A 12,630-nucleotide genomic window follows, 5' to 3' on the forward strand; every position below is an offset into this window, starting at 1 on the left:
CCAGTTAATTGCCAGTTAATTAATTGCCAGGGTTAGAGGTTCCAAGCCTGTTCTCACTCTTATTTCTATGGTATTTTCCAAATATACTGAACAAAAATATAAACGCAACATGTAAAGTGTTGGTCACATGTTTCATGAACTGAAATAAAAGATACCAGAAATGTTCCATACACACAAAAAGCTTCTTTCTCTCAAATATTGTGCACAAATTTGTTTACATCCCTGTTAGTGAGTATTTCTCATTTTCCAAGATGTTCCATCCACCTGACAGGTGGTGGCATATCAAGAAGCTGATTAAACAGCACAATCAATACACAGGTGCACCTTGTGCTGGGGATAATACAAGTCCACTATAAAATGTGCTGTTTTATCACAACACAATGCCACAGATGTCTCAAGTGCTGAGCGAGCGCGCAATCGGCATGCTGACTGCAGGAATGTCCACCAGAGCCGAATGTCTCTACCATAAGCCACCTCCAACATCGTTTTAGAGAATGTCAGTACAACCGTGGTTACACAGATCATGTATAACCACGTCAGCACAGGACCTCCACATACAGCTTCTTCACCAGAACTGCGGGATCGTGTGGTGTGGGAATTGTTGCATGTCGCGTTTATATTTTTGTTCAGTATAGATTCCACGTTACAATACATTGACAAATTATATTGAAACAATGTTGATTCAACCAACCAGTTCGTGGACAGTGGGATCATGATTCCTTGAAGGATATTTTGCAGTTGGCTACATCCTATACACAAAACAACAGGGCCCCAAGTCAGTCACTAGTACTTTAGTACTACTGCAGTTGTAAAACAGATTCAGTCCTCCAGGGATGCAGTGTCTGCTGATTACCAGTGGCAAATATCAACGAGAATCATATGATGTCTGGATATCTAGTGTACTGGCTTTAAATACAATCATAGACTTAAGTTAGTTAATTAAACTGTACACAACTATGGTACACAATGATCAATCAGAAATGGCCTGGAGAGGAGAATGTCAGAGGACTGCAGCCCTGCATCAAGTCTCTCTTTAAACCTCCAGCACTATGGCCTGTTGGCAATCTATTGTCCTACTGCCTTTTGACTCTGGTTATTTCTTCATCTTCATGTCTGCTTCAATAGCACAGCGGCGCCCTCTGGTGCCCCCGTCCTGCAGGGAAGAGAGGTTAAAAGGTGAAGGTCAGTTTGACACCAGGTTGAAAACCCAGTGATGGCTCGTGGTTGGCCTGTAAAAAAACCACAAAGACGATCTCTGACCAGAGGAAATGAAGAAAAGAAAGATGAAAGGATGGAAAAAACGAAAAGAAAGAAAAGCGATGGAGCAGACGAGACGATCACAGACGTTGAAGACAAAACCACTGGATACATGAAAAGACGTTCAAATACAAAACCACTGGATACATAACACACAACCAGGATGGGTCCATTTAAGACCCAAATACCGAAGGTAAAAAATGTAGTGACGGTGACGGATGTGTGTGTTAATATAAGAGGTGAGTATGCTTTTTGAGTGTTTGACTACAGGGGTAGTTGGTGTGAGTTGAACCGTTTTATGCGCTTCTGAATATGAGATTAGTGTTTTGGGTGTGTGTGACAGACGGAGAAACAGAGCGTGCGCTTGACTTGACCTGGTGAGTTCTGACCTTTGACCTGAATACTTACAAAGAGAGAGAGAAGGAAAGCGGGAGAGGCCATTGGGACACTGTCCTGTAGGAGGACAAACAGTTAGTGAGAAAAGAGAGAACACACACACGCACACACATACCCCTCATATACACACACTTCTCCAAACACACGCAGAGTAAACAACCAACAAGACAACATTGTACAAACAGAAGAACAGACAGTAAGAGACACACGTTCAGACAGCCAAGTGATAAACACAGTACACAGAGACAGCAGACACGGAGAGGGGGAGACGGACGGCCGCAATGGAGAGGGGAGACAGACGTCCGCAATGGAGAGGGGAGACAGACGTCCGCAATGGAGAGGGGAGACAGACGTCCGTAATGGAGAGGGGAGACAGACGGCCATAATGGAGAGGGGAGACAGACAGCAGTAATGGAGAGGGGAGACAGACAGCAGTAATGGAGAGGGGAGACGGGAGCCTGTCTACAGATGAAGTGTAATGGCAGGGAGGTCAGGCGAGAGGCAAGATACGATTATTGGGGCATGAGATGGGTACAGTCTGTCCGGCGTCAATTGTACATGTCTTGGCTCCTTGGTGTTGTTGTTGGACTCGGAGGTATGTGTGTGTGTACAGGTAACTGCCAAAATAAAGGAAACACATTGAAGTGTCTGTAACTCTATTGGATGGATGAGACACCATTCTTCCACCAGAAATTCAATAAATTTGGTGTTTTGCTGATGGTGGTGGAAAACGCTCTCAGGCGACACTCCAGAATCTCCCATAAGTGTTCAGTTGGTTTGATATCTGGTTTACATCTCATCACACCATTCAGTGACCACTCGTGCCCTGTGGATGGGGGCATTGTCATCCTATGGGGCCATAGCCATGGTAGCCAAAATAATGGCCTGCCCAGCATTTTTATACATGACCCTAAGCATGATGGGATATGAATTGCTTAATTAACTCAGGAACAACACCTGTGTGGAAGCACCTGCTTTTAATATACTTTGCATCCCTTATTCACTCAAGTGTTTCTATAATTGTGGCAGTTACCTGTATGTGTGTATCTAGTCTTACCTTCTCCACAGACTCCCCTGGCTTGCGGCCCCCCTCGCGGCCTCTGAGGCTCTTGGTGGAGATGGAGGACTCTGAGGTCTGCATGATCAGCTGAGTGGCCAGGAACTGCTGCACATGTTCTAGAACATCTCTCTGCATCTCCAGGGCCATGTGGAACACGTCGTGGTCAGAGCTGTTGTACATCACCGCGTTCTGGAACATCAGCATGATGTCACGCTGGAACTCTGCTGTCGTACGGATCTGACCCGCCTCGATACTCTTCTTGATGGCTGACAGATCCATGGGTCTGGGGGGGAAGGGTGTGTGTGTATGAATGTGTGTGTGTGTGTGTGTTTTAGGGGATAAGCTGAGCATGTACTTACATTGTTTAATAAATAGATTTTATTTTCACATGCACAAAACATAATAGCAAACAAACCATTTGCCGCTATAGAACTCTCACCTGTGTACAATGCTGTGGTAACCAGGAGCAATGTCTTCAGACACAGACTGAAGGAACACACTGGCGTACCTGACACAGGTAACAACAACTGATCTGTCAAATTCTACAGTAGCTCAGACATGTTAAGTGATTGGCTGTTATTGGGGAAATGGCTAAGAGCTGACCTGTGATTGGCTGCTGCTCTCCACACCAGCATAATGGCTTTCTTCCAGATCTTCTGAGCCTGAACGGCCTCCTGATCCTCCCCACATATTGAACTGAGAGAGACGGAGGGAGAGACAGAGGAGGGTGAAGGGTTAGTGAGTGAGTGATAGAGGGGGAGAGAGGTCATAAAGCGTTCTTTAGGGTCATTCATTGCTTTATTCAGGCTTGTGATGGAATGATCAGGTTAAGAGTTGCCATGGATACAAGGACCAGGGTTGGACACTTACAACTGGGAAGAGGCGGGGCTGCTGGCTAGCGAATCAGCTGTGGTGTAGCGTTGGGAAGAGGGGCCATAGCCGTCCTCGCTCTCACTGGCTGCCGGTTCTACTTCTGATAGGTAGGGCCCCTCCCCCTCTCCACATTCCTTCATCTCCATTCCTTCATCAGGATCTCCGTCGCTCCCTCCATCCTCATCCTTCACTTCCTACAAAAAGATACACAAGAAGAGATGATAATTCAACTGCACTTGGTAGAGGTATGTGCTGTGTTACTGAAAAGAGGACAATTACCTTAGACTCTTTCCCTGATCCAGAGCTGTCTTCTGAGTCTAGGCAGGGTGTGTTTAGTTCTGGCTGGGTCCACTCCTCATTTTCAGTCTTCACAGCTGTGCTCAGGGCTCCTTCCTCCCCCAGAACTCCCTCCTCAGTGACCTCACTTCCTGCCAGGCCATCATCAGCGACAACAGAAGGGGCCACATTTGTCTGCACTGTTTCTTGTCTCTCACAGTCCTTCCCGTTCCCCTCTTCGGCTTCCCCCCTTCCACTCTCTGTCTGTGGCTCCAGGCTCCCAGGGTTAGCTCCAGCCGCAGCCTGAAGCCCATGTGTGGGGTAAGACTGAACCATAGGACCAGGCTCTGAGGCCTTTAAGTCCTGGGCCTCCCATGGGCCTGAGAGGGAGTGGCCAGCAGAAACAGCTTCCTCACAGAGAGAGAGAGCAGCCTCCACTGCTGCAGCATCTAGAGCCTCCACAGAGTCATCCACCTGAGAAATACAGACAGACACAGAAAGACAGAGACACAGAGAGAGGACTGTGATGAGTGTGCACAAAAAAAGTCTGCTTACTACAGAGATATCTAGGTCAAAAGCTATATCCCACCCTCTCAAAGTCCCCGCCCCCCACACACACCATGTACCTTCTCCTCTATGATGGAGATGATATCTCCCACTGTCTCCAGGTCCAGCTCATCCCCCATGTAGGAACCAGGTACATGGTCCTCCTCCACCATCTCTGAGCCTGCCTCTTTGACTGAACACACAGACAGACAGAGACAAAGAGAAACACACGTGTCACCACCAATGGTACACTGGTCTCACTGATTAGAAATCAGATGAGGGTTCCTCTTTATATACTAGATATTCCTTCCCTTTTCTAGAGGGAAGTGTTAGTGGAATTAAATAATTCCTCCAATATACTCATTAATTAAATTCAATCTGTCTATTTATAAGAATTTGTAAGATACTTATTAACATAAAATAGACAGGATACAGTCTTATTAAAATTAGATAATAGTGTTTATTCTCGGAGCACGCTGCCATTTGATCATAAACACAGGTTTATATACAAGATATGACGTCATAGGTTACAGAATAAGTCTCATTGTCCTGACAAATAGAAAACAGGTTCAAAAGTTCATTCCAACTTCACAGCACACACACATGACACATAATATAATCAATTATCCTGAAGGCTCACTATAATTTATTACCACTTTAGCAGACAACTCAAGATAATGGAAGACCTAAAAAGTTACCCACAGCCTTATCTAAACATCTCAGGGCTAAGTTGGGTCAGTTCAACCATAGTTTAACGACCCTTTCTGCTTATTTTATAACCCACAACACAAATCTCTTTTCACCAGGCGTGCAGTTCAATTTGTTATAGTTTTAGCTAAAGCTAGAATTTGTTTTAACTATTTATTAACAAAATTCCTAACAGGAAGATAGAGACAGGTGAGTTTAGAGAGACACACTGACAGACGAGGGACAGTATTAACCTGTGTTGGGTGGGGCAGGGCTGGGCAGTGGGGATGTGGGGGGCACTGTTTCCATTGGACACACCAAAGTACATCTAATAAAGGACAGACACTTTGCTTCTAACACATTTAAAGCACAGAAGCACATACAGCACTAATACTTAGCATCCTAACACACATCAAGCCAAACACATAACAACCAGCCTGCCAGCGAGAGCGGTTATTTCACTGTTGCCATAGTTACCTGCGCTGGCGACCTCAAAGTCTGCTGTGATAGTGGGGGTTGTAGTAGGAACTCCTCCGTTAGCCAGTCCTGCAGCAGCAGCTTCCCCCTCCACTACCTGACAGCATCACGTCATCAACACACAATATCCATAATTCCCTGTTCTCTAAAAACATCTACATCACCTGTTTTTACTGAGCAGCTTGGTAGGATGTACAACAGCATATTACTCCCTAGAATAGACAGGAATTTCCCCAACACCAGTAGCTTGTGAAGTCAAACATAACCTTAACCCTCTCCCTTCAACAGATCCACCCAATATAATCCAATATAACCCAATATAATCCAAATACTTTCATCCCTTATTACCGCAAATCATCTCGTTTCAACTTCCTTTTGTAGTGTATTTCTCACCAGTCTGGGGCTAGCAGAGATCAGGCTTCCTTTCTTCAGTAGCTCTGAAAGGAGAGGGGAGGGAGGCGGCGTGGACTTCTGACTGAGGAGCCTCTTCTGTGGGGAGTCGTCTACCAGAGACCCCAGGCTTCCCTCCTTAGGCCCCGCTATTGGAGCATCCGATGACGGTAGGAACACGGCTCCCCCCTGGGACTACGTGGACAGAGGGGGGGGGGGGGGGGGGGGGGACATTAATTGACCATTCCTCAATGACAACAAGAGACAAGCAACAACCAGCTAGAAGAGACACTCAAAACAGTACAAAAAAATTCTCTAAAGTTTATACCAAGTGTTTTATGCACACAGTGTTATGCTGACCAGGACTAAGACCCTTCCCTTACCAAATTGGCACCAAGGGTCTCCTCTGCCTGGGGCATGGCTGTTTCTATTGGGGGTGTGGGGGTGTCTGTCTGTGCGCCCTCCATGCTCGTGGGACTGGCACCCAGAGGGGAGCGTAAAGTGACACTGGACACCCGCTTGGGCGTGTTCTTAACCGCTTGGCGAGCTGAGACCGAAGAGAAGAAGGGTTATTATTACCGGTAGTTCTTGAGCCTAATCATTGTTCAAATCAGTGGTGTCCAAAATGTTTATTATTATTAGTCCAAAGCTTACCCTGATATGATGTCTCTGTGGCCTTTCTCTTAAGATCTGCCTCATCCTCATCCTGCTTATTTTTCCTGCCAAACCAAAGACAAACCATTTTAACCATGAAACACAATCTTCACTGCTAAATCCGGTCCAGAAAGTACACTATGAATTACAACGTAGTGTTTACAACAAATAAAAAGAAAGGCATATTGTTGGACAGACAGGCATGCAGACACAAACCAAGAGACAGACAGACCGGTTTCTTACTGTGTTATGTCTGTCCACAGCTCCTCTAGCCGTGAATCCAGATGTCCTGTCTGGATCAGATCCACCTCCTTCTTCAGCTTTCTGTCAAAACAGGAAGTACAGGGCCAAAGGTCAAGCATGGTAAATAGAGTGTATGGAGCATGTCTGTCATCTATAATGGCTTTGAACAGGGATAAATATTGGCTATGTATTGATAGTGGATGTATTGATAAGGAATACCTAGGATAGGATAAAGTAACCCTTCTAACCCCCCCCCCCCCTTAAAAGAGTTAGATGCACTATTGTAAAGTGGTTGTTCCACTGGATATCATAAGGTGAATGCACCAATTTGTAAGTCACTCTGGATAAGAGCGTCTGCTAAATGACTTAAATGTAAATGTAAAATGTAGTGAAGGTTCCACTGTGTATGTGTGTGTGAGACTACATTTGTATGTGTGTGAGAGCGGGAGTGCCTGTGTGTATTGACCTGTATTTGTCCTGTGTGTCTCTCAGTAGTTTTTTCAGCTCCTCTATCCTCTCGGCGGTGAGTCTCCGTACGATCACATCCTCAATGGTCTCCACCACCTCACCCTTCTCTCCACGCTTACGCCTGAAACAGCGCCGTACATCAGACACATGCACAGCTCTGACGACAGCTGAAGTGCTGCCTCCGCAACAGAATACTCCAATAAAGCAGAAAAATGTGTGTTTGTGTACTAACTTTGGAGCCTCTGTGGTCTCCAGCAGCTCAGAATACTGAGAGGCACAGTGCTGTGGGGGTCAGAATCACAGAAAGCAGGTTAGATATATAGTAGCTGACCTTTCAACCTTGTTCACCATGACAGAGATTAATTGTTTTGTGTCACAGTGAGTCTGACTATGAAATGGGGACAAGCTTGTCGTCGGTCTCATACCTTCTGGGAGAACCAGTCTGGAGGGCGGCCTGGCTCTGAGAAAGGCTTGATGGCTCTGCTGACTGACACCCTGAAAAGCAGACAAAGTGGCAGGAGGACAATCAAGCACACAAATTACCATGTAGAAGAACAACATGTAGATGCAGTCAGGGACAGACTGAAACAATTAGTGTGTTTGTTTACCAGTTTTGGTCTCCGCTCCTCATAACAGAGGAGGCTAGGCATAGTTTCTCCCTCAATGACCACGGCTCCGTCGGGCCAACGGACAGCCTCTTGTGTTCTACATAAAAACAGATAAGACAATTATGACGCTTGGAATAGGTAGGCTAGCAATAGAAAGAAAGAGAGATGTCACAGCTCACGGCGCAGGGGGAACCAAAATTAGGTCAGAGCTCAAATATAGGCTAGATAATTAACTAGCTAAACACCGGCTACACAGCCAGCAAGCTACAATATTGTTGTTAATGCAAATAAGGTTTTGAGCTATCTAGAAAAGCATAACGTCCCCACTTAGCAAGCTAGGTAATTTAACACAATAATTGCTTTGGTTGTTTATCATATTCGGCTAGTAAGGTGCGTGCTCTGTAGCTAGGAACACCCATTGTTATCAAGCTAGCTAACGTTAGTTAGTGGCGCGCGCCTGGCAAACTAACAAAACCCATGCAGGGCTAGCTAGAAGAAAATAATGTATAAAACTAGTTACGAAAAGATTGTACATTACATTTGAAATGTATGTATACGTTGTAGCTACACTTGCAAGCTAACAAATAATACTCACTCCCGACTCCACTCGCCATTTCTTTGTGGACAGGGCCTCGCCACTAAACTTCCGCCGGAATCATTTCAATGGAGCACAGACGTGGAGAATGACATCACAATAACTCACGTACAGCTTGTAGGGGGATTAGCTCAAATGGTAGCGCGCTCGCTTAGCAAGCGAGAAGTAGGGAGATCAATGCCCGCGTCCTCCATTGTTTCCTTATTTTTTATTGAATGTGATATAATTAGCTTCTGAAGTAGTTTGATCAATTCCATTTCCTTCGGTGTTATACTTTTAGAAACGGATGTTGCTGCAGCTGTATTCTCAGACACACTTTATTATTAATATCAATATGTTGATAATATTATTATTATTATTATCATTATTATTATTATTATTATTATTATTATTATTATTATCATATCAAATGGTCGAGCGCTTGCTTAGCATGTGATGCCTGCTTCCTCCAAATCTTTATTTATTTTAGTATTTTTTGCTCTTCTTTATCAACGGATCCAATAATTCCGGACCCCACCGTATGTGAAAACGACAGGTTTCTATGATTTGTAGTCAAAAACATGCACACCAGATGATGTCAAAAGGGTTTATGGATGATGTCATCGGAGAAATTTGACATGTGATTTTAACCAACTATGAGCTGGCAAAGGTTACTAAATCACATGCTACACATCAGATGATGTCATAAGTGTTTCCTATGACATCAGAAACAGAAACCTGCCGTTTTCACATGTTGATGTTAGGGTGGTGCTGGAGAAGTTGACAAGTGGGAACCAATCAATCAATCAAAGTTATTTATTAAGCCCTTTTTACATCAGCAGATGTCACAAAATGCTTATACAGAAACCTAGCCTAAAACCCTAAACAGCAAGCAATGCAGATGTAGAAGTGTGGTGGCTAGGAAAAACTCCCTAGAAAGGCAGGAACCTAGGAAGAAACCTAGAGAGGAACCAGGCTCTGAGTGGTGGCCAGTCCTCTTCTGGCTGTGCTGGGTTATAAGAATATCAAGGGTTATAAGAGTATAAAGATTATAAGAGTATCAAATCAAATTTTATTTGTCACATGCGCTGAATACAACAGGTGTGCTTACTTACAAGCCCTTAACCAACAATGCAGTTTTAAGAAAATACAGAGAGAAAAAAACTCACAAATAATTAAAATAATTAAAGAGCAGCAGTAAATAACAATAGCGGAGCTATATACAGGGGGTACCGGTACAGAGTCAATGTGCGGGGGCACCGGTGTCGAGGTAATTGGGGTAATATGTACATGTAGGTAGAGTTTTTTAAGTGACTATGCATAGATAATAAGAGTGTCACGCCCTGACCATAGAGAGCTGTTTATTCTCTATGTTGGTTGGGGCGTGATAGTGACTAGGCTGGGTCATCTAGGTGATTAATGATTTATGTTGGCCTGTTATGGTTCCCAATCAGAGGCAGCTGTTTATCGTTGTCTCTGATTGGGGATCATATTTAGGCAGCCATTTCCCCTTTGTGTTTCGTGGGATCTTGTCTACAGATAGTTGCCTGTGTGCACACCAGTAGCTTTGTGTTTGTACGTTATTGTTTTGTTTGGTGAGTTTCTATTCATTAAAATATGTGGAACTCTACGCACGCTGAGCCTTGGTCTGATCCTTACGACGAACGTGACAAAGAGAGTAGCAGCAGCGTAGAATAGGTGTGGGGGGGGGGGGGGGGGGTAGCCATTTGATTAGCTGTTCAGGAGTCTTATGGCTTGGGGGTAGAAGCTGTTTAGACGCCTCATGGACCTAGACTTGGCGCTCAGGTACCACGAGTACATGACCATTAAGGCCAAATTGTTCTTCATTATGTTCAAACGTTCATAGATGACCAGCAGGGTCAAATAATAATCAAAGTGGTTGTAGATGGTGCAAAGGTTAGCACCTCAGGAGTAAATGTCAGTTGGCTTTTCATAGCCGAGCATTCAGAAGTAGAGACAGCAGGTGTGGTAGGGAGAGAGAGGGAGCAGGAGAGGTTGAGAGAGGGGCATAAACAGCAGGTCCAGGGCAAGATAGCACATCTGGTAAAAGGTCAAGGTTCCATAGCCACAGGCAACAACAAAAAAGTAACCGGATCAGCAGCATGACCAGGTGGACTGGGGATGGGGAGAGCCAGGAGACATCAGGCCAGGTAGTCCTGAGGTATGGTCCTAGAGCTCAGGTCCTCTGGGAGAGGGGAGAGAAAGACAGGGAGAGATGGGAGAATTAGAGGGAGCATACTTAAGTTCACACAGGACACTAGATAAGACAGGAGAATTACACCAGATAGGCCAGGAGAATTACACCAGATAGGACAGCTGAAGAAAGCATACATGTTTTCTTCAGGAAAATTACCCTTACTAGTTCCTTTGTAGTTTCTGCATTGTGTCATAAGAACCAGATAAAGTATTAGTGAACAGTTGCTCTGAGGTTTATGGAACAAAAACACCATCATTTGGGGGGCACGGTGAGATTTATTTAAGATACTCTATGAAGATGTAGGGTTTCAGACGTTTTCGAAGATGGTCAGGTAATCAATCCACAAGCCTAAAGTTTGGGGGAAGCTCGTTCCACCATTGGGGTGCCAGGACAGAGAAGAGCTTTGACTGGGCTGAGCGGGAGCTGAACCCCTGTTCCCCTTGCTGCTCCGTAGGCAAGATGGAGGTAAAATGGATGTGAGCGACTAGAAGCCAGTGGAGTGTGCGGAGGAGCGGGAGAACTAGGGAAGGTGGAACACCAGGCAGCTGTGGAGTTCTGAATAAATTGCAGGCGTTTGATGGCACAAGTGGGGACCCTAGCAAACAGCGAGTTGCAGTAGTCCAGACGGGAGATTTCAAGCACCTGGATTAGGACCTGCGCAGCTTTCTGTGTGAGGAAAGGTCGTACTCTACAGATGTTGTAGAGCATGAACCTGCAGTAGCAAGTCACTGCTTTGTTGTTTGCAGAGAACAACAGGGTGTTGTCAAGGGTTCCGCCAAGGTTATTTGCACTCTGGTAGGGGGACACGGAGGAGTTGTCAAACCGTGATGGAAGGATCTTGGAGGGGGCAGGCCTTTCCCGGGAGGAAGAGCTTGTTGAGGTTGAGCTTGAGGTGGTGGCCGACATCCAAGCTGAGAGGTCTGCCAGGCACCTGAGTGTCAGAAGGGCGGAAGGAGAAAACTAGTTGAGTGTCATCCGCATAGCAATGATAGGAGAGACCATGTGAGGACATGACGGAGCCGAGTGACTTGGTGCATAGAGAGAAGAGGGCCTAGAAAAGAGCCCTGGATGACACCAGTAGTGTGAGCATGTGTTGCAGACACAGATCCTCTCCATGTCACCTGATACGAGCGACCTGCCAGGTAGGATGCAATCCAAGAGTGTGCAGAGCCTGAGACACCCAGCCCTGAGAGGGTGGAGAGGAGGATCTGATGGTTCACAGTGTCGAAGGCTGCTATACCTCTGACATCGGCAAAACATCAGCTAACCTGTCTCAACTCTCCTCCACCCACTAAAGCTAATTCATGCTGTATCTTTGCTGGTTAATTGGCACCCTAAACAACCGTAAGGCACACAGCCCCCTTGATACAAGTTTTAAGCATTTTAATTATTTACAACTCCAGCCTGTTTATCCTTATTACATACACCTCTCATTCTTTCTTCTCTCTAATTTCTCTGTGACCTTTCGCTTCCTTACCCCTTCTCTCTCTTGCTCGCTCACCCTGCCATCTCTCATGGGACTGACTCCCTGCTAAAATAAAGGTTAAATAAAAAATAAGTGAAATGCACATAAAAATCAAGTGTTTGAATTGGGTCTTGTGTCAGATGAACTATTGGGTCCTCAACTTCGTTCTGATCATTTCCTCATAATATCCAAAGTGTTTCTTTTAGTTCCTACCATTTTAGTATGTCTAGATGTAACTGAATGAAGAAGAAAAAAGACACACACAGACAGATCAGCATTTAAGTGCTTTATTAAAAGGTAAAACAAAAATAACAGAAGTCATACGTGTATGTATATCTATATATTTATACATAGCAAAAATAATTGGCATGTAGCACAGTTCTCTAGCACGTACAAGCACAACAAGCTAAATAGAAAGTGAAAGAGAAGCATTTTCAT

General features: G+C 45.0%; 1 protein-coding gene across 2 annotated transcripts; it reads right to left on the reverse strand.

Annotated features, from left to right (window-relative positions):
- Nucleotides 1–398: 398 nt before the first annotated feature.
- Nucleotides 399–8,582, reverse strand: LOC120062453 (bromodomain-containing protein 8-like). Of its 2 annotated transcripts, XM_039012436.1 has the most exons (17): nt 8,531–8,582; nt 7,936–8,032; nt 7,753–7,822; nt 7,560–7,609; nt 7,326–7,448; nt 6,860–6,940; nt 6,617–6,681; nt 6,346–6,509; nt 5,966–6,157; nt 5,573–5,669; nt 4,489–4,601; nt 3,866–4,336; nt 3,584–3,780; nt 3,317–3,409; nt 3,153–3,221; nt 2,711–2,996; nt 399–1,153 (listed from the first exon to the last, which is right to left on the reverse strand). In XM_039012436.1, exons 1-17 carry the CDS (start codon nt 8,547–8,549, stop codon nt 1,094–1,096), a joined length of 2,247 nt encoding a protein of 748 aa, XP_038868364.1. In that variant the 5' UTR covers nt 8,550–8,582; the 3' UTR covers nt 399–1,093. The 2 variants fall into 2 exon arrangements, with proteins under 2 accessions (XP_038868364.1, XP_038868365.1); XM_039012437.1 differs by lacking the exon at nt 3,153–3,221.
- Between the last annotated feature and the right edge of the window lie 4,048 nt (nt 8,583–12,630).

This window comes from Salvelinus namaycush, chromosome 17, assembly GCF_016432855.1.
Source record: "Salvelinus namaycush isolate Seneca chromosome 17, SaNama_1.0, whole genome shotgun sequence".
NCBI classification, from domain to species: Eukaryota; Metazoa; Chordata; class Actinopteri; order Salmoniformes; family Salmonidae; genus Salvelinus; species Salvelinus namaycush.

What these genes read in the sequence shown, in the direction of transcription:
- LOC120062453 (XM_039012436.1), bottom strand. An exon ending in CTGTGGACAGACATAACACA is followed by an intron (nt 6,682 to 6,859) that starts GTAAGAAACCGG and finishes TTGGTTTGGCAG; the next exon opens with GAAAAATAAGCAGGATGAGG. An exon ending in GATCAGGGAAAGAGTCTAAG is followed by an intron (nt 3,781 to 3,865) that starts GTAATTGTCCTC and finishes ATCTTTTTGTAG; the next exon opens with GAAGTGAAGGATGAGGATGG.